General features: G+C 39.8%; 1 protein-coding gene across 1 annotated transcript in view; it reads left to right on the forward strand.

Annotated features, from left to right (window-relative positions):
- The window catches only part of LOC104165388 (mitogen-activated protein kinase kinase kinase MLT), a 45,721-nt gene extending 24,499 nt beyond the window's left edge, over nucleotides 1-21,222 (forward strand). Inside the window, exons 2-9 of the mRNA XM_009705000.1 lie at nucleotides 175-262; nucleotides 4,581-4,682; nucleotides 5,492-5,557; nucleotides 6,538-6,566; nucleotides 6,683-6,820; nucleotides 12,879-12,965; nucleotides 16,534-16,608; nucleotides 21,112-21,222. Of these exons, the coding sequence (XP_009703302.1) occupies nucleotides 175-262; nucleotides 4,581-4,682; nucleotides 5,492-5,557; nucleotides 6,538-6,566; nucleotides 6,683-6,820; nucleotides 12,879-12,965; nucleotides 16,534-16,608; nucleotides 21,112-21,222 (696 nt within the window). The remainder of the gene's footprint in view (nucleotides 1-174; nucleotides 263-4,580; nucleotides 4,683-5,491; nucleotides 5,558-6,537; nucleotides 6,567-6,682; nucleotides 6,821-12,878; nucleotides 12,966-16,533; nucleotides 16,609-21,111) is intronic.
- Nucleotides 21,223-22,342: the final 1,120 nt, after the last annotated feature.

Here is a 22,342-nt window from a genome sequence, read left to right on the forward strand (position 1 = left end):
AAAACATTCATCTGCCAAACTCTCTCATGAGGTTTTCAAATGCTAAGCATTTGTGGACCGTCTTTCCTAGATATGAGTGTGTGTATGTGTATACCTGCTTGGGTATGAAATAAACTATCATAGTGAACGCCCCATGTTAATTGTCTAACTTGTTTGTTTATTTATTTTCAACAGGCAGAAATACTCAGTGTGCTCAGTCACAAAAACATCATTCTGTTCTATGGAGCTGTCATTGAACCTCCAAATTATGGCATAGTTACAGGTAAGGGTTTTTGTCTGACCTTTGTCTTGATTCTGTAAAACTCAAATGTTACAGGTATTAGCTTTACCCAATTTCAGTGTTTTGCTAATTGTTCTGGCCTTCTTTGCATGTTAGAGTGCTTGGCACCACCTGCCTCGATTTAAACAGGAGTGCTAGAGTGGGAACCAGGCTGGGAGCATGGCTGGTAGCAGCACAGAGGCAGTTGGAGCCTGGGACGTTCTTAATGCACAAACTCAGCACTCCTTTAAATAGAAGCTTTCACTGTGTTCTCTTACCCTGTTCTATGAATTGCTTTTCCATTTTAACTGATGTGTGACAGAAGTAGAGGTTTCATGATACGAAGTTCTGGCAAGTTCTGTGAAAACGGAAGGCTGAGAGTCTGCTCTGAGCAAAGCTGCACCATGAATTCTGCCTGTATTGAAAACGAGAATCTGCATTGGGAACTTCACAGCCATGGGAAGAGCTTGAAATAGAGTCGGGGTGGTTTATTAGACACCATAAGACAACTCCCTTGGTTCACTGGAAACTAGATTTTGTTCAGTCTGGCATTCCTAGAATTATGTGGAGGTTGGTTTTTGTGATTTTTTGAGTCTGGGTGTTTTGTTTTGTTTTGTTTTTTCTTATTCTCACCACTTGAAGCTTTCTTCCCTTATCTTGGGAGTTGTTCGAGATAGAAAATTACATTACAGATAATGTAATTTCTCCCTTTCCTGTATGGGAGAAACTATGTAAGATAGTAGTAGAAAATAAACCCAAAGCAAAGCAATCTCCTGTATGCTGAAACAAACATTTGGAAAGGTCAAAACCATCAAAATGTGGATTAGGAGGTGTGTTTAGGCCTATCTGTAACACTCCAAAGAGTTTGATGCAAAGAGTATAGTCTTTGCACGTGGCACAATCTAATACCAGTTTGAAACACTGTCATTCAGGTTTTTATTGGTTTCAGATGGTAGACAGAACCTCTGAAAAATGGGTTATTTCTACCTGTCTCTTAGACATCCGATCGTCACAGCAGATGGCAGTGTAATCTGGCGGGAGCGCATCTGAGATACAGCGGGGTTAGAGCACCCGGAGCTTTCCTTACAGGAGTGTCGGCCTGCTGGAGGTCGCCCTGTTGCAACCGGTACTCCAGAGGTGCTTGGGGGTGACCACCATCTACACCACTCAGAGGATGCACTGGTGATAGCATATAGACAGGAAGTTGAATACCTTCTGGTAGCAATAAAAATAATAGAAAGCTAATAATTTGAGTAATGTAATTTTACTGTAATTTATAACATAAGTGTAAACCAGTAAGCAGAGTAACAAAGGAGATGTGTAATCAACAACTCAGCATGATGTCTGGATCAGAAAGTCCACAGTTTGATGTCACAAAAGGTCAGTGTTCGGAGGACATTTGACCTGCTTGCCAGTCACAGGACAGACAGCAGCTAAAGTAGTTCATTATGTCATTGGGAATGGGATCTCTTTAACTATCTGTGAGAAAGAGACTATGCTGCGTAGTCCAACCACTTTGTTACTCGGGGAGCTCTGATTCTACCCTGGCTAAAGAAAAAAAGCTTTTTTCAACAAACTGCGTTGGTTCTCCCTGCAACTTCCAAGGAGACTGGAGTCACGTGGGTTGGAAGGGAACCAAGGCCCCATTTCCCCACACTGTTTTCAAATGAGAGAATGGCTACTGAGAAAAGAAATGTTAATTGTGCTTGAAATATCTTTTAGAGGGATTTTCTCTCCATGCTCTTCTGGATGGCCTTCAGTGCTGCAGACTTAATCCTGTGTTTAGTCAGAGATCCATTTCTTATGAGGGAAAATCCTAAATGAGAAGAAGTCCTGAGAAACTAATGTTTCTTCAAAGTGATGGGGACGTGGGCGTTCAGCCAAGCATTGGCATGTACCGAGCATTAGCTGCACATAACGTCTTACATGGGATTGCCAAAGAGTTCTCTGAGAAAGGCTGTATCTGCAGTCAAAACACGTTTCCCTGCTGGGATATATGTCAGTGTTATCACTTATCATCTTGCCTGGCGAGCTGTTAACATGGATCACATCATTCTAGATGTCACTGGCTATCTCTGTCAACAGCGGTCTCAATGTCTAGCTCTCAGATCTGGTTTTTGACCACAGCTGCCTCCTCCCAAAAGGCTCTCGGAGCTTGTGCCCTTGGTCTGCACAGAAACGTACAGTGTATCCCACAGCCCATCACAGGGTGGGTCCAGTCAGACATTCAGAGCTTTTCTTTCTAAAGCAAATGCCTCTTTTCCAGTATTGACAGAAAATTATCCTTGTGATACAATTTCCAAATCCATAAGCTCTTAGTAAAAATGTGTGGCACAATGAATATGTAGAGAAAATACTAAAGGATCGAGCTTTGTTGATTGAAGCTTGCTTGCCTCTGTTCAGACAGGGTGGCAAAGGGCTCAGAGAGCTGAGTTGTTCCTGACCCTGGTGGATCAAATTATGCATTGTAAAGGCATGCAAAGCGTGCAGCCAGCCTGTTCCTGAAGAATCCGTTTATAAGACAGATGATGACATCATGGGCAAAAACAGCTTATGTTTTCATTGAGGAAATGTGCAGGTCAGCAGCTTACTCCTCTTTCGGTGAAATCAGAAGCAACACTTTGGTCTTCTGCAGAGGCTCCTTTCAGCGGGAGATCCTGCAGTAATGATCCCAAACTAACTTGCCACTTGAGTGTTTTCTTTCAAGGGACTTCTGTTTTCTCCCTCTTTCCTTTCATTTAGCACTGGAATCTTCTCTCATGGCCTACCACGTTCTAGCCTGCACATTCGGTCTCGTCCCAGAGTTTCCTTCCCCATGCAGCAATCTCCCAGTGGGTTTGATTTCCTTGATGAGGAGCAATGTTTATTTCTTATGCATTTAGCCTATCATGTATCGTTCATTGATTCATATTATTATTAACAACAATTTGTATATATTTGATGTGGTCTTAGAGGAAATGATTTTGTGGCTGCTTTGAAATGGCTGAAATTAAACATTTCAATTATATACCAGCTGGTTTGCCACCTTAGGTATGAAGATTTTGGGAGTCTTGTAAGTAGGTTTTAAATTCTGCCCAAGAAGCACACTGAATAGCATTGGAGAGAGGGACAAAAGGCTTGAAGTTTCTCCTTGCATCCCCCTGGTCATTGTGCTACTTGGGCTACGCAAAGTGGCATGTGCCTGCTCTGTCTTGGCAACCAGATAGAAGAAAATGTATCTGCTGCTTCAACTCACAAACCTCCTGTTGTGTTTTTAGTGAAACACGAATGAATACTAAGTAAGTGTAAAGCTCATTTAGTAAATACTAAGCAGAGGAGCTACAGGCTTTAGACTGCTGAACATGGCCTGCAGCAAATGGAAGTCTGGCCTGCTTACCTCAGGGTTACACCTCTAGTTTCATCCTTGCATTTTTTCATGAACAAATTATTTGATCTGCTACTCTATTCCTCCATGGAGAAACAGGAAGAGAAAATTTTAATTTCCCTTTCTAGTTGCAAACCCTTTCTTCCTAATAGAACATTGTATATTTAACATCTGGTTATACTTTAAAAAAAAAAAATTATCCTTTGTTATGGAGCATCATTTATACGCAGTACTGCTCACCGACAGGGAATGTCCGTTGTCTTTGGAACAATAAGAAGGATCTGATACCACCAAACTCATCCGTTAACCGCGCTTCTGATCAGGAGTGGCAAATTCACTGTTTAAGTATGTAAGATTTCAAGTTATATAAAAGTGGCACTATGGAGGTTTCGGTTGTCTCCTGTTTCACACCGAAATGTGTGTAGGTGTAACTAGCTTGTTATTGCAGTTCTCAGCCCCGCAGGCTGTGACAGACTGGATTCCATCTGCCACAATTGCCAACACCAACGGGCCAAAAAAGTCCTCATTTGTACCCATATAATCCTGCTGTGGGTTTCTGTAGGTGTTGTTGAGAGAAGTTAAGAAAAAGGTCTGTTGATCCTGAACAAGAAGCATCCAGAACCTTTTACTCTGGAATTTGAACTGCTTTGCCTGAGCTTTCTTGATGCCAGACCTTTCTAATGCCTTTTCATTTTAATGCCTGTTGTTTTACATGTTTCAGTTTCTGGTTTTGTTTTTTTTTACCCTTAGCAGTAGATTATGTCTGTGTTGGGATAATCAGAACAAACTACTGCTTTCCTACTACACTACTAATAATATTAGCTGCTGAGCCCAAATTCTTTGTCATTAAGCAAGAGGTTGACTGCTTTCTGGAACTGGCAGAGTTTCTATTAGATTTTTCAATTTAGGTGCAATGTTTTAAAAAGTCATGTGAGTTTGTTTGTTGTGTTTTAACAGAGTATGCTTCTGCTGGCTCACTGTTTGATTACATTAATAGTAACAAAAGTGAAGAGATGGATATGGATCATATCATGACCTGGGCAACTGACATAGCTAAAGGTAAGCAAAACGAGTGGTTCATTACTATCCTACACAGTCAGCAAAGTGTACAGCTGGAGATGCTTTCCTTATGAAGTCAGGAAAGCCTTCCTATGCTTCCTTATTCAAATTGTAAAAACAAAAAAAACCCACCCACCACAGAAAACCAAAACCCAAATATACATAAAAAAGTAAACCCTATTCACTATGCTTTTTATTATGTTCCTTGGTTATTATGAATCCAAAATAATTTTTGGAGTGAAAATGGCTTCTGTGAGCCACTTCTACTTCTGGTTTGCCCCTAAGTCCCAAGAGGATAATTTTGCTGATGTAGAGTAATTATGAGGTAAAGTGCATAATTATACTTACATTTGATTTGAATTGGAATGTTTAAGGAAGCTGAGGGCTTATTCTCAGCAAACATACTGAAATTCTTCATCTAATAATGCAGAACAAGCTGTTTTGTCCTTTGTGTTCTCTGTGACCACACAGGGATTAGCGTAAACTAATGAACAAACAGTAAATTCATATCTTGGCTTCTCTGTGTAGACACCACAGAAATAGAGAAATTAGAGAAAATAACTAAATATGGTATTAAAAAAGCGTCAACATACCATATCCCCCTCTGAGGGATACATGAGCTTTGCTTAGTGTTTTTTACTCAAAGTTGATTATGGGAAGCTTTGCTTCTCCTGCAGCATATCAGTATGGCATACAGGTATGCCAGCTTGTAATGAATACAATTAATGGGAACCAGAAGACATGACTGCTGATGTGTGCTGGCCATGCTTTTAGCCTGCCTAACAAAATTGTTCCATTGTTTTGTGTAGGAATGCACTATTTACACATGGAAGCTCCAGTCAAAGTAATCCACAGGGATCTGAAGTCCAGGAATGGTAAAGTAGCAAAACGCTGAAATGCTCTGCCTTTACTGTTACCTGTTAATGTAGTGTTTAAATCTATGCCTGAGCTTTGTGAACAAGCAGAACTAACTAACGCCTTTGCTGTCGTAAAGCTGCACTTGTTGAGGCACAGAAGAGCCTGTTCCCTCCTCCCCATCCTGAGCCTGTCTGAGCTTTGTTACGGTCCCTGGCATTATTTAGAGCGCTGTGGAGGGCTCTTTCAAGTTGTGTCTTGCTGACCATGATTGTACCCATCTTATCAGCTGTCAGACATTGCCTGGACACTCCTCTCTTCCTTTTCCTATTTGGAAAGGTTGAGTACCAGGAAAGGTTGGCAGACACCAGACACAATAGACTGGATAAAGCCTATTGTTTCATATATGGAAATCTTGGCTTTACTGTGACCTGTTTTGATGTTTGAGAGAGATTCGTGCTTTTGAGTAATATGCACTCAGTGTGGAGCTGCACTGGTTAGTCTGTACTTGGCAGTTGTCAACTGTTTATGAAATTTGCTGAACATTGCCTTTCAGCTGAAACTTTCACTACTAGTAGTGGGACAGGAGGGACACAGATTTTAATAATGCACACAAGGACAGAATAGTCAAGAAAAGTGTAGATCTCACTTCAGTTGTAAGTTCTCTCCTTTTATTAATGAATCTTTCAGAGAGCTTCTTGTTAAGCCTAACTACATTGGGGAGAACTGAGTTTATCTGTATTTTAGCTATACTTGTGTTACTATCTTTGAACTCAGTAAGGCCTTGAAAAGTTTTGTGTTTGTTCAGAGTCTTGCAGGTATTCAGCAGATGTTCTCTAAAGCTTCTCAGAGAAACTAGGACAATCGAGCATGTGTTCTTGTTCAGGTGCAGGCTCACCATAGGATCATTTTTCTTGATAAAAAGCAGTCTTTTGCTGTGAAAATGTATTGTGTTTATTTTTAATAGCATTCTTGTAACCTATTGTTTTTTTGTTTCCAGTTGTTATAGCTGCTGATGGTGTGTTAAAGGTATGAACACTTAAATTATTTGTAGAGAGATGCTGCTGCTTGACTTGATGTTTTGATGCCTAACGAATGAGGTTGATACTCTTAATAGCTGTTTATTTTTTCTTTCTTTTTACCAGATCTGTGATTTTGGTGCCTCAAGGTTCCACTCCCATACCACACACATGTCATTAGTGGGCACTTTTCCATGGATGGCCCCAGAAGTTATTCAAAGTCTCCCAGTGTCTGAAACATGTGACACATACTCGTACGGAGTGGTGAGTGCCTCTCATTTCCCCATACGTAGCAGCAGATCTCTAGTGTGACAGAATTCATGTGATGTAAGAACAACAATTCTAAATAAGGACAACAAAAAATACCACACTTTCTTTCAAGACTGATCCATAATTTATAATTACATGCTTGCAAATGATAGGAAGAACAGTGTTTTGCATGTTTAGTAAGATCCTTATCTGATTAGGTTAGCAGCATGCCAGTGTGGGAAGGGCATGCTTTACTACAAGTATTCAGCATATGCCCAAAGGCTTGCAGGAACCACTGAACAATCTGCATCATGAATCTCTGCTTGTGTTTTTTAGTGGAACAGAAGAGAAAAAGGTTGTCTTGCAATAGGTGTATAACAGAATGAAATGATTAGGATTCCACTTGCCATAAAATGGAGTGTTGCTGATTTTATATTAAAAAGTAAGCCACTTCTCCATGCTTAATTGTTTAAAAGACCCTGCTATCATTAGCTGTGAGAATAGAAACTGTACCTCATGTGGCGGTAGAAGCCCCATCTAAAAGCATAGAAAAGGCCAGCATTGCTTTGCCATTTTTCTGAAGGGGAAACAATCAGTTACAGTTCATCAGAATGCCAGGTTTGCAGGTACAGTAATGTGAATTATTTCACTCTGTCCACAGTTAAACTCTAATTTGGTTTTGCTCTGCAATACAAAATAGGCTAGAAATAGCCCTACTGGTCAGACCAATTGTGTGCCTAGTCCCATAGCCCTTCTGTGACAGAGAACAGTACTTTGAGGGGAAAAGGAAAGGAAGTGGGGTTGTAGTTTCCATGCCTATCTGTGTATTAACCATTTTTGGGTTCAGTGATGGGTGGCAGAATGAGGAATTCTTTCAGTACCTGTCAAGTATTGCCTCTTTGAGGGATGGGAGGAGATAGATGTGAGGAAGGCACTGTGGTTTTAAGCTAGTATCTACAGCTATGCATAGCTAAGCTAATGTCCCAATGGAAGATGACTTAAACTTTTTGCCAAACAGTTGTTTATAGTGGAAAAAAATGTATGAGAGATGATGTGGCGTCGCTTACAAATGAAAGGTTGAAGGTTTGCAAGGAGGGAGAAAAAGCCTATATTGGCAGATTCAAAATCGTTGCTTGCTTAACTGAACTAGGTCACAAACAGTAAGAGAACATAAGGTAACAAATGTAAATGTTAATGTAAACTGTTACTGGAAGCAATCATATATTATCCACTGAAGGGAAACATTCCAGTTTCAAAACAAAGCAAAAATGTTAGAGAAATTCCAAACATGGCCTTATAGCTCAAACTGCTCACATAGTCGTCTTGGTGTGAACTGACTTTAAGTAACAGTCTAGAAGTGGGAGAAGGTAAGAAATTATTTACTATCTTGTCATGTCAAGTATTACCAGAGCCTTGGGAACAGTATGTCGCACATAGGTCATTTTTCCTCATCCAAAAAGTAAATCTTCTTTGACAGGTCTGTGCTTGGTGGTAAAACTCAACTACCCTCTGTATGAAAACAGTTCAATGTTACTAGAATATTTTAATGTGTTTACAGGTGTATAGTGCTACTTTAGTATGCCTAATAATATTTGACCCATATTTTTTAATATATTGGTTTTGAGCGAATGTGTTCTACTGTGGATAGGAGCTTATGAATTCATAAGCACTTAGGAATGAATTCATCTTTTTATAACTCCAGTCTTGGAACACCATTGTTTTCAGAGGAGATACAGGGGTAGAAATGAAGAATGGCAGTGACTCAAGTTCTCTGTTGATGAAATTACTGATATAATGGGGTTATACCAGCAAGAAATTGTCCGAATAGAACACTGAAAGTTGGAATCTCCCTATAATAAATGTTAGACTATCAGGGAATTAGCTAGGAGACTGAAAACAAAAATTCTTAGAAAGGGTATTTTTGTCTCTTCAAATTATTATCATCTATAAAACCAAAATTTAAAGAATCCCTTTTCAAAGTGTAAGACTTGCCAGCAGCTTTTGTGCTAGAGAGACAAATCTGTATTTCTTCAGTTAAAGTCCTGTTAACAAAGAACAGAATCCTTTCAAATGTAAACTAGTAAGATGCTAGGAATAGATACTCTGTTTGCAATATTTATTGCTTTCCCCTTGGTTTTCTTTAATTTCTTTTCTGCTATTTTTTGTTCCCTGACTGGCTTTTTCTACAAACGAGACTGATTTTAAATATTCTGCTTAAGGTGTGTGAGAGGTTTTTTTTTCATGAAGTGTCAAAGTCTTTCTGCAACCTTATAGGTCTGAGTTGCTCGTCAGCTGAAATGAATTTTCCTTGTTGTGAACAGTTGCATACATGTTTGTAACTAAGGTTTAGATTAGTTTGTCCTGCGCTTCATGGATGGTTAAACAAGTCTATATATTCTCTTTGAGATATATAGTAAATAATTTATAATACTGCCATGAAATGCTAAAGCCAAATGTTCCAGGAGATCTATTACAACACAAAGACAGATCTTGCATTTTTCTTCAGCCATGCTGTGATTCTCTTTTCTAATCCATTTCCAAATCCATACTCTAAACAACAGATACCAAGTCTTACAAGTGATCAACCTAGAAATTGACTTGCATGTCATTGTGCGTGTTGCTCAAAAACGATGCCTTGCATCTCTTCCAGATTTGAAAGTGTATGTGAAATGACGATGTTCACTCTAAAGCTGTTTTGAAATCATGAAGATACACGCTCAGAATATGTTATCCTGGCAGAATTGTTTGTAGTGCACTGCAGTGTGTTTCTGTATCAGTATAAATGTGTTTAATCATAGAAAGCTTATGTGATGTAGCTGAATTATTTTAACACTTACAAGAACAAAAAAGTAAAGCCATGAATTGGCTATTGGTAGCATAGAGACTGCTCTTAAATGTAGCAGCTGTTACGCTCCTAGCAATAGTTCATACATTGCTTTAGCTATGAGAACATACGTTATTTATAGAGGGAATGTTGGCCAGCTCCAGGGGTTATCCCTTACTCTTTTTGAAAAGAATTATGAGATCTTTAACTTCCACTTGGATCAATGCAGAGGAGTCTGACGTAATTTTCATGCCTAAGGCCAGTACCTCTACGAGTGCAACACTTTCTGCTCAGGCTGTACTTCTGCTAATTGTGGCTCCTGACCCTCATCTGTGAATACTTTCCTACCAAGAGAAAGCATTTCTTTTTTTTCAGTGAAGATATTCGGAGTGTTTGCTTTTTCTCAAATTACTCATTTGAATGTTCCCTGTCCTATAGGGCGCTTTGAATCTGTTGGCTTTGCATTGGGGTGGGGATGGGGGTTTTTGTTGTTTGAGGTTTTTTTCCTTTTTGTTGTTGTGACATAGTTGAGAGGATAAGAGTTGAAACACACAGCTGAGCTGACAGAAGTAAACGTGAGAGCTTTTTCTGAAGACCATATAATTCTTATTCTCAGCTTCATGTATGGGATGAACATTCATACATTTGTCTCTCCTTTCTGTTTCTCTGTATGCAAAATAGAGCCCAACATCTTCAGAGGCCACAGCTTACAAACCACTACATTAAATGCTCTTGCTTTGTTTTCCATCACTGTGTCTAGCTTGGCTGTTTCTCTGTAAGCACCTGCTGTCCATCATCAGAGAGATGTGATGCGATCAGGAAAGCAGGTGATCCTCACCATCAGAGATGGGAGGGGAAGTGAACCATGTCAGTCTCAATTAAATTACACCAGAAATGGAAGACAGATTGATTTCCATATGAGGTGAGCTGGGCAGCCAGTTCTGAAAATGAACAGAGTGTATCTTGCAATAAAGAGGCTGGGCTAAGTCAGGGTGAGGTGTTTTTTCTGCTGCTGAATGACCCTGTGGACAGGGAGAGACAAATGAGAATGCAGAAGGTACCCATTTTTAAAAGACTGATAGTGCAATCATTCATGTTAGCTGATGATTCAGGGTAGCTAATCCATGAGATGGGGTTGAAGCTCCTATAAAACTGAACATAGAGACATGTCACCATTGGAAGGAAAGGCTTTATCTATACCATTGGCCTGAATGTGAAGTTTGCATTGTTGTTAGAACATTTTCTAAACCTGTGTAAATAAATACAAGGATTTCTGACATCCCACTTCTGTATCTTTTACTTTCTTCTATTATTAGTAAAACATAAGGCATTAAGAAAAATTCTTCATATTGCGTCAGATTGCTGTTTTTCTCTTGAACTATGTGCAGTCTTGAAGTGTTTTAAGCTAGCACTGTTGGTTTAGGAGGACAGTGATCCGTACAGGCGGTGAAAACAAACACTAAAGGTGTCATGATAAAGGAATTCAGTGCAAAATGTTCTGCACAAACTTATATGCATGAAAGAAACGAGACAACCCTTACAATTTACAGTCTTCTGAAAGAAATGTAGAAGAGCAGTAGAGTTTTCCTTCCAGCTCAAGGCTCTTGGAGACATTTAACATGTATTTCATTATGTTCTTTACTTGGAAGATGTATTTAGATACTGCTTTATCTGATGTGCAAATTTGAGTCTCTTCTCTGTGATTTCATGGTACAGCTGTACAGATGAAGTGGTTCTGCAAGGCTGCTCAACTGCATGTTTGATTTGGTCCAGGGGCTTTTGTTTTAAACTGGATGTTTTGTACACTACTTCTTTGCCTGAAGTACATGGCACTGCTAAATTATTTCCTTCTCTCGCAGTTAAATTTCCTTCTCTATCAGTAAAGAGGTGATAATTGGAATTAAAATTGAGGTGCCTTTTTTTTTTTCTCTTCTAAAATAAATGAATTGAGGCAAACAGGAGAGTTGAATACCTCTATGATAGCTTTCCCCATCTATTTCTTATTCTCAGGAAAACTGTCCTTTTACTTATTTTTCCAAGATACCCTTACCTTTACTGATCAGTCTTCTGACTCAAGCAGAATTATTCAAATAGGTCTATTGATGGAGTACCCTGTTCACTTGATAAAAGGCCCAACTCTGCTTCAATGCATTTTTTCTGCTTGAGCTGCATCTGCCCATATTTTCTTTCTAATTGCCTTGATAGCTGGCCAGAATCCATTCAGAGTGATGTAGCTGGAATAAGCCTGGGTACTAACCCAAACAGTGAGGATATAGAAACTTGCATAAGTATCTTAATGCATTTGGTCAGATCCTACATAAATGATGTCTTTTTTATTGTTATCCTTGTTATATGAGCAGAAGAAAACGTTCGTATGTAGATATTTGTAACAGGATACGTATATGAAGGTTCTGATTTAAGAAAAAAGAAAAAAAGAAACACATACAAGTGAAGGTACAAAGTGCCTGTTAGTTTGGTTGAACTCCAATATGTAGTCCCAATGGCAGAAAAACAAGTTGGATTCATTAACTTGAAGCCTTTTTGGTGATGCCAAACTCTTTTCTACAGAGTAGCTTAGATTCTCGGGTACTGTGTTACCAAAATGCTAAAAGCATGCGAAATTAGGACATCTTTCTAATACACAGTGTGTCTGTAAGATACCGAGGACAGCAGAGTAATTTTCTATATGCTGTATATTGTTTAGTTTAATATAATCACATACTTGGAGATAAACAATTACAGTTTTGCTTGCAAAATTATATTTAATATTTTCATAGGCATATCAAAGGAGCAAAATACCTTTTGGATCATATTCTGACTACTGAGAAGCACTAGTTGGAATGATACAGAATTCTTTCTAAATGCAGAATGACTGCAAAGCAAAGATATGTCTAGTTGGGGCTGAGAAGGAGAGGAGAAGTTCATTGTCTTCCCAAGTCTCAACTGCCAATTGTGAACTTTATAGTGTACAAAGAAAGTAAAAAGCATTTTCCATGGCGCTGTCAAAATTGCAGGCATTAGACGCCACACAACCCAGTTTTTCATCTGGGCTTTTCTGTAGAGGAAAAAGCAGAAACATTCAAATTAATTTAGTGAGAGGATCTTGCACATAAACACTGGTCCAAGTTCCTGCAAATGGAAACTGGTTGCCTGATAATTGGATACAGAATAGTGCTGTATCAAGGTTTAATAATGTATTTAAAATACAAAGTACAGAAATAAAAATTCTTTTCTTTTTTTCTGTTCCAGGTTCTCTGGGAGATGCTAACAAGGGAGGTCCCCTTTAAAGGCTTGGAAGGATTACAAGTAGCTTGGCTTGTAGTGGAAAAAAACGAGGTAAGACTACGTTTCTACATTCAGGTACATAGATCAGAAAACAGTATTGGGGTTTTGCAAAAGACTTTTTCATCTTCTTCAAATTGAAAGTAAGTTCACGCGTATGGAAAGATTAGCAGTAGGAGCTAACACAAAGGGTCAAAGTGATGTTATTCCTCATGAATGGACCCTTTACATCTAATTGTTGCAGCTTCACGTCGTGATGCTGTAGATCAAAAATTGTACAAGTACTGTACTAGTTTCTCAGTCTCAATTGTAAAACCTAGGGGTTTGTTCTTAGTGATGAAAGAAGCCATTGCGTCCAAGGTAGGGGAACAGTTTAACTCCATCTCCTGCGTTTAGGACATCTTTTTACTGGCCGGGAGTTGATATATCTGTAAGAGACCTTCAGCTACTTCAACTTAACTCTCCCAGCAGGAGTCACTATAGTACAAGAAACTGCCGCTTAGATGAAAATTTCAAAAATAAAAGAAGAAAAAATAGTTTTAAAAAAAGAGAGAAATTACAGTTTTGCCACCTACGTTCAACACTACATTGAAGATGAGCTTCTCACTGGTATCGGCAAGGCTGTGGCATAGCTGCAAGCCTCCTCATGCAGAGTCTTTCCATTTCAAAAGCACTTCAGTGGTGTAAACACCGTTTGTACAGTGTCCCCAGCCTCGCTTTTCTTCTTCTCACAAATTGAGGCTTTCAGTTAGTTGGACATGTGAGCGTATATCTGAACACATAGTCCCTTGATATCAAAGACAGTAACTACATTTAAAAAACATTTAAAGTTGTGACTGTACCACACACAGACAAGCATGGAAATCCTCCACAAAGATGAAACCTCCTCTATCTAGACACAGCGGAAGCTTGGGAAACATTACAATGGCGAGGCAGTGGCTGTACAATACAGATTCCTATTATTCTACATAAACTGTTTCTCAAAATGCTTCAGAGTTAAACAGAGGAGTTAGGTTTCCTCCTCTTAGTTTAATATTTTTTAGTTGGTGTTTTTCCCCCCCCGCTCTCTTTTTTTCTTCTGTTTGAGGACTGGATTAATTCCAGTGAGTGATACTGTGATACACCGATTAGTTGGAACTGCTACACTAACAGTGTGAAGATTATGAATGTGGTCTTCTACAGCATTTATCAGAGCAGGATGCACAAAGAGCCTCTTTCTCCTAGTTTAGGAAAAGCCTCATACATCATTTTGAAGGAGGAGCCATAAAGCCTCCCATCAACAGTACTTGTTTCCTATGCCTACCACATGCAGTTTTATGTAAGGGGTGCAGAGTAGCATTGGGAACGTTGTAAAGAGATGTAGTCATACGCTGAAAGATGTCAGAGGGTACAACACACATTTCTCTACAGTTTTCTAGAGCAAGGAACTGTGTAAAATACAATATGAACAAAATGTGGACATGACGACTATTTTACTCATGGCTGAAGAAACCTAAGGGGTGACATTTTCAGAGCCAGCTGTTTGTCTGCCAGGTACCACTAGCCTGTTGCTACCATCTTCTTTGGAAGGGTGCCAGCGAGCTTAGAGGGCATTAACACTTGCTTACATAGTTTTTATTTTTTCTGGCCATGACTTAGGGAACGTGCCCAGTGTAAGCCTTGTAAAAGTCAGCTTGTGCTACTTTTCTTCATAGTTTCTATGTCCCAAAGCAAATGTGAGGGTCAGGTTCTGCTCTCAGTTCAATCTGTTGACATCAATGGGGTTGCATCATTCCAGTTCACAACAGAACTGAATCACTGTTGAGCCAGTCTTTCATTTTTTACACTGCAAGTCTCTTGTTAAAATCAGTGTGGGACTGAGGCCAAAGCATAATTGTGTAGGGTGAAAAGATCCCCCATTGCAAAGCCTAAGCCCAACAAATGAAGTGGATTTTAATGATTTTGTATGGGTCTTTTTCGACTGTCTGCATAATTTCACAATGTTATTTTTATTCTGGTAGATTTTCTATATATATTTTTTTAATCCAGAAAAGAAAAACATGAGAGTTTACATTATGCTAGGTGTGATCTCATAATAAATTGCCACTGAGGAATGTCATCTTTATTATAATATGACACTTTTGGAACCTGCTACCTGTATATTACAAGACAGATAACATTCTGCACAAGTGAGACACATAAATGGTGATTGCAACTGATTTTCCACCTCCTGAACAGTGAGGGTTACAGACAAATACTGTAGCAAGACTAGCCAGTGTATTTATAGACTAATGACTCAACCAGAGATCAAGCACCAGTACAATTTGTTTATGCATTGTACAAATTTCTGTGTATTTCTTGCACAGAAAGCTTTGCACCTTAAGTTATTACATTATTTTAATAATCATACTGCTGCAGTGCCCTGGCTCTGTATCTCATGTTTCTAGTTTTCATGGTGTTCCAGTGCTTGTGGAGCAGAATTTGTTAACTCTTAGTTTGGCTGCTGTGGCTTGTAAGGTTTTGCAGGTCACGTTGCAGTAATATAATGGTACAATTTGAAACAACTTGCCCTGCTTTGCTTCTGAAATAGCAATAGTAGGACAGATCAAAGGGTCTTCCTAGCAGGTTGGTCTGACCAGGACTGTAATACCTGATTCTCACCTGTTGTAGGACAGGGAACCCTTTTCCCAGCTTGATTCCTATTATATTTGGACTCATTTTCACTAAGGAACTGATTTTATCTAAATATTTTTTAATTTAGTGTGAAACATCTGAAGTCAGTTAACTGCCTTAGCGAGAGCAGAGGGATCTCCTTATATGTGTAATGTTGTTGAGATGCACTGGAGACGCTTTGGTATCCGTGTGTGTGTATATATGAGAAAGGATTTGCTTTCAGACTTTCCAATCTGGAGGCAGTCTTTAAACTAAAAGTCCTCTAAGGCTGGCTGAGGGAATCTTTTCATGGTTTAAAACTCTCAGCAAAGGAAACCAAACAAGCTTCAAACTAGTTCTCTATAGTCAGTGGTCCTGGCTATAACTCCTTGTCTTCAGTCATCAGGAAATATTTATATGAGTTCACTGTGCTCTGTGAGGGCTTTCTGAGATCTGCATGTCCTCATTAATCCTTCTGACCACAGGCTTATGAAACGTCTCTTGTGTCATGTAGAGCTTCACTTAACTCTTTTTAACTCACTTAATGTAATCTATATTTCAGCCATTTGTTATATCAAAAATGATTACAGCATTGTAGGGCTGGTTCATCTGTGTGGGAGAATAGAATTAAGGCAGGCTGTGCGTGATAGCTATCTTGAGAAGCGTCTTAGAATACCATGCAGTAACCTCCACAAACTCTTATGTTTTAGTATTAAAAGCTGTTTGCCTCGTTTTCACTTGCTCGTCTCCAAGCTTTCTCAAGGAACTCCATTTGTGCATTTGTTCTATTCCTTCCTTAGAGGTCTATTAATTAATTGTATGTCTTGCTAGTGTTAGTAATTTTGATTTTTCTTTTTAATATGTCAATCCTCAGTTTTTATGTTGTGCTTAAAAGAAAGAAGAGTGTGTTTTACTTCTTTTAATTGCATTGCTCTTAGTAACAGCTTAAAGGGAAATGCTTCCAGTAACTGGTACATTCTCTCTCCATTAGAGATTAACCATTCCAAGCAGTTGTCCCAGAAGTTTTGCAGAACTGATGCACCAATGTTGGGATGCTGATTCGAAGGTAATTTAATGTGTGTTTGATTTCTACACCACCACCCCCGCCTTATTTTGCTAAGCGTGTTGGTGTTTCTTTGGGGGACAAGTCTGAGCTAACACCATTGATGCATGCTAATAGACACATTTCTTCACAAAGATACTTGGGGCTGTCTTTTTTTAATGGGTTTACATATTTATATCTAAATGTCTCTCCCTTTTAATCAAGAGTTATTATTTTCGCAACATGTGGTTTTCACAAGAACACCCATTTAAATGCCGTTGCCTTAATATCTCCCTCTTTATCCTCTCCACAGAAGGGAGGGGCAAAAAATGCTTTGAGTCTTTGAATCTACAAGTAGGCTGTTTAAGTTCTAGGTCAGTTATTACCGAAGACCACTTTCCAGTGGCAACTATATATCTTTAATAACTACCCTCAAGCATCAGCATTGCTACCAAATGCCGCAGAATAAGAATTAATAGAGGTTTTTTCTGTACTTCCAGCACACACTAGATCAGTTCGCTCTCTGCCTCGCTCTAACCACATATGTAAGTGTCCAGAAGGCTACTGGTGTTTTTCAAGGAGAGGGAGGGATCTGCATGTTGTAGAAGAAGGATGTCCAACCTCAGGCTGAGTTCTGTCTGCCCCAGTAATTCACTTGGGTGTGGGCTGGTTCCCCGGAGCATTGTTCCCAGAGGTGTCTCTGATGTGTGCAAAGAGTGAATCTCATGTTAGATGGGATTTTCTGACAGTCTGCTCTGCTACTTCTTTCATGCAGCTTCTCTTTTGTTACGCAATTATAAATGCTTTGTTCACAAGACTGAAATGGAGTAATCTCTGGTCACAGTTTGGGCATGTGACTGACTTATTCAGTCACATGTTGGGAAAGGATCGCTACTTACAGCTCTCAAAATGCCTTGTTAAAAGGCTGTGTGGCCTGCATGAGCCAAAAGATGGAGCACACTCCTCTAAAATACTGCTCTCTGTAATGTTCCCTTTTTGCCAGGATTAGCTTTAGAAAATCAGATAGTCGATGCATGAACAAGTTACTGAAGGTCAAGTGGGAGTGAGCTTGAGGATGTCAGCTGCTCAAAAGCAATTGCTATGGTGCATACTTTTAGCCCATAGAAAGCGTGAAGTATCTTTAGGTGGCTTGCCCCTGAGAAAAGAGGGATGTGCATTTACTGTGGGGCTAAGGAATACACTTGGAAAGCTGCTGCCGAGAAGCTGGAGTGTCAGATGCTGCTCACACCATAACCTCCTCATGGGAATAGACAGAGTTACTAACTTTGCTTTGAATTCTTAAGAATTTCTTCATACATGGAGAAAAATGTCCATAGTGCATTCCTACACATGATGTTTGTAATGGTAGTCTCTATACAGTTTAAACTGTGCTAGTTGAAACAAACAGTCCCTAGTAGGTTCAAAGCATTTTAATTAAATGTTAATTACTAATTATTTTAGGTCAGTAATTATTAAAGAACAATCTCTGTGGTAACTAAGTATCTTAAATAACTACTTCCACATGTTAAAATCCCAACCAAACAAGCTGCTTTTGCTTGGGTACTAGACAATTGTACAAACAAGGTTGCTCATCACTGATGCCTTTGTTTACTTGGGATACTTGGTTTTGAAACACAGGTGAATGGCTGTTTCTCATTTCATCTGTTCCCTCAGTTTATCCCCACTTTAACACCAAAGATGTTTATGAATTGCTGAAAATTTTAATGGAAATCAGAAACCTGGGAACAGAGAAGCAGCAAGAAAGGAAAGCCATATGAATTAAATATCCTGGGTTTATACAGACTCGTTTAGTAAGAAATACTGAGTGAAAGGAAACAGTGAAAACATTAGCTGGAATTATTTCTAAAGGGGCATATATTTTAAAGATTTTTGTATGAGACATCACAGATATAAAGGGAAACAATTTTCAAAGGCGACTCATGCCTTGATATTTTAAGAATCTCTTATAAGGACTGACTTGAGATGCCTGACTTTCTAGAAAAGTGCTAAGCAGTCATCCACTGAAAATAAGACCTTTTTCTTTTTTTTAAATCTTCTCAGCTTGGGCTCTTAATTTCAACAATCACGTCTTGCCAGTTTTAACCAAGGTATCAGTCTGCACTTAGAGTGCATTTATTAAATCTGAAATTACCCTTGCCTAGGGGGAAGAAACCAACAAAACCCATGTGGCAGTGTAGGCTTATGTCTTCCTGTCAGCTTTGCCTCCAGGGAAAGCTGGTACCTGTGTATCTGGCAGGGCAGGTGGTGGCTGTTCACAGGAATTACAAAGCCAGAGATGTACAAGCTCTGTCACTGCTGTATGACTCTGCATTTGTTCCAGCGCTAGTTGTGCAACTCAAGAGCTCCTTTGCCTGTAGTGTAGAACCAAAAGAGTATGTGTTGCTGCTTCTCCCAAATCAGTTGGTGCTTTCACCCACCCTTAGTAAAAGCCCTGTTCTCTGTCATTATCTCCAGTCCAGTTACTCCAGGCAGCCTTGATGGTACTGTTGACTGTGCTGACTTAGTGTCAGCTCTGCTCTATGCTTCCCATTATGCCTCTGAGAAAGAAGGAGCAAGCAAAATTCATGGAAGTGTTTTGTAAAAGAATCCTAAATAAGCCATAAAATATTGTAGTTAATGCAGCATGGGGATGTTTGCCCTTCATCTCTTCCTGTACAGTACATAGCAGTACCCTGGTGTATTGGTGAGGAGCCATGATCTCCTGTCTGGCAGCTTCCTCACCATTTGGGAGGCTCTTGAATCCCCTCAACCGTTCACAGCCACTGGGGTGGTTACAAGAGATGCAGGTGTAGCAAGAAGGATATGAGGGCTGTTGGAAGGTTCACCTGCCCCAAAACTGCACCAGAGTTGTCAGTCCTGGTTGATGCCAGGCATGAATTTTGTGCTCTGTACCCTTGGCACGACATAGTCCCTGACCGGGGAGGTTCGTGCTCTTCCAGGATGTGTTCAGAGGGTCTGCTCAGCCATGGCAGGTCCAGCAACGTCATGCACGTAGGGGGAAGACTGTTGCCTCCCACAGGCCCCCCGTAAATGCAGGGGGATCCTGCTGGGTTTCCACACTGGGACTAGATCAACAAGTGCGAGCAATGTGCTGCTGAACAGGCACCTGCTGCCATGCTGCTCGGCGCGCCCAGGTTGCCACTCCACGGATGCTGGGCTGGGGGCCAAATTGTGTAAGCACGTGGGGGCTGGGGCAAGCGTACTCTGTTGCAAAAAAATCTGCGTAGCTCATCCGACTGCCTGTTGCCTGAAGTCATGGAGATGGACCAAAAGATGACAGACAAAGCCTCCAGTTACAGCCGAATAGTGCAGCATTACAGTATAAGAGAGCTTGTCTTTTTTTCATGTAATGCATTTGACACTTTTTCATGCTGTTTGACATTTCAAATAAAGAAATTGTCTTTCTTTTATAATGTGGAAATCACTTGGATCTTCCTGGGAGAGACACCTCAGCATTGTTCCTGATTGTTTTTGTGCTCCCAAATTAAAATGCACGTTTTAATTGCGGCATCTGTAATTTTAGCAGAAATGGTATAATTACAGGCGTGATAGAGAGAGAATGTGCATCATCCCCTTATTATGTATCTACATTTTGTTTCAACCTTTTGTCTCAACCTTGTCTGGGGTCTGTCAAACAGACTAACAGAGGCAGCGCTCTTTCAAGAAACATATTTAACTGTGGCTTTTTCAGTTTTCAGTTATTATCCTACTTCATAGCTTCCTTTTGGGACTAAGGGAAAGTAGAAAATACAGAGAAGTTTTAACTGCTCTCTGTGACTAGTGAGCATGGTGGATGCTGGATGGAGAGCCCTGGAACACAAAGTTCAGTAAATGAGCCCAGGACAGAAGAGCGCAGACACCCTAACATGAGCTCAGCTGCCAGGCGAGACATCCTCATCTAGCCTCATCTTCACTTCTTCCCTGGCTGCTCCTGAGGTTTTTCTGGAAAGTGAGCGGTTTTTCTGGAAAGTCTGTCCTTCTCTGCAGGAGGGGAGCTGCTGCCAGAAATCCATTTTTGATGGGCAGCTAAAAATCTTGTTGACATATTGAAGAGTTTGGCTTACTACCTGTAAAAGGCTATCTGTCTAATTACCAGTTGCTAATTGGTACAGCCTTCTCTTTTTGGCAGTATTGTCCTTCTTAGCCTGAGGAAAACTTTAGAATTAAGAATCTTGGTGGTTATTGATGCTACTAATGTTGTTTAATGCTCTTATTGAGTACCAAAAGGTTTTACTGGTAGATATGGGAGGCTAAGCTAAGGCTTGAGTCCCACTAGCTTATGTGACCCTTCCCAAACTGACTTTTTCTTCAATGGGAAGAACAAAAAAAAAAAAGTTTACAAATTTACAGTCCTTTTGTAGGTTGTTGTGTTCAGAAAGCAGCATCCCAATTTCTCTTGCTTGCAGTCTTTCAATTTAAAAATTCCTGCGAATAATTTTACACAGTAGTAGTTGTATATGAATGCAAATGCTGTGGGGTTTTGTTTTGTTTTGTTTTTGTCTTCAGAAAAGGCCGTCTTTCAAGCAGATCATTTCAATCCTGGAATCTATGTCAAATGACAGCAACCTTCCAGACCAGTGTAACTCATTCCTACATAACAAGGCGGAATGGAGGTAAGTTTCCTTCCTTCCAAGATGAAATGATGTGGTTTTCTTTGAAATGGTGTGAGTCCATATTCTTTTCAGAGACATCAGACTCCGATGATGTATTGGTAGAAAATATCTGTGCTTGAGGTATTTTTAGATCATAATTTACCTTGTTGTTTTTCAAAAAAAACCAGAATGTTGTGAAACTTGTATTTGGAGCCAATATACTTAGCTGTACCCTATATTTATTATTACACTGGTTTAGGTATCATGATATTTATAGTTTTGTGATTCACATCTTAAAATCAATTACACATTTTCAGTCAATAGTGTGAAGGCAAAACGACTCAGGTATAATTACATTCAATGCAATTTTCATAGAAAGTGTATAGGCATATGTTTATATTTTGAAAAAAGATAAAGGGCATTAAAAAATAAATTTTCAAATCAAGCCTCAATTCATCTTCACTAGCATGTGTTCTGCTGTTTTTTTGGCATTCTGTCCTTTGCATTGACTTTGTGTACACGCATTCAGCATATGCCCGGGCCAGCCCTATTTTTGCATCGTGAGCAGCATTGCTTGAGCATGTGATATTACCTATTGCTGATTGTAATTTTTATTCATAAGTGATTATAAACAGAGATGAGATTTGAGAAAATTTTATTACATGACACAGTTTTACAGTAAGTTTCAGCCTATTTTCTGTACCTGCCAAAACTTCAAAAACCTGTCCCCGAAGCTTATTTGTCAGTTAGAAAGCTTGCTGCTTCCCAGTACCTCCTTCTGTTTGGGAAAGAAAATCGAAAACAGATCTGCACAGGCAGAAGATTTTTACCAGACAATCGTGCCTCAGTCTATATTTAGAAGTGCTTGGCCCTGCGCCAGGTAAGCTGGGAGCAGAAATACTGGAAGATTCCCTGCCTGCAGTCAGCGCAGGAATCGAAGAAACCTGGAGCAGGGGCGGGTGGAGGATGGGGAAGAGCACATGGCCATGAGGCTCCTATCAGAACCAGCAGCGCACATTTCCTCCGCTGACTTCCAAGGAAAAGCAAGACGTATAGTTTTAAGGGGGCGAGTGGAAAAAGTGAGCTGGCGATGGGACGCTCTCCCGGTCACATGGTGGGAGTATAAATAGCCGGGGCCGGGGCCG

This window comes from Cariama cristata, unplaced genomic scaffold, assembly GCF_000690535.1.
Source record: "Cariama cristata isolate BGI_N322 unplaced genomic scaffold, ASM69053v1 scaffold35667, whole genome shotgun sequence".
NCBI classification, from domain to species: domain Eukaryota; kingdom Metazoa; phylum Chordata; class Aves; order Cariamiformes; family Cariamidae; genus Cariama; species Cariama cristata.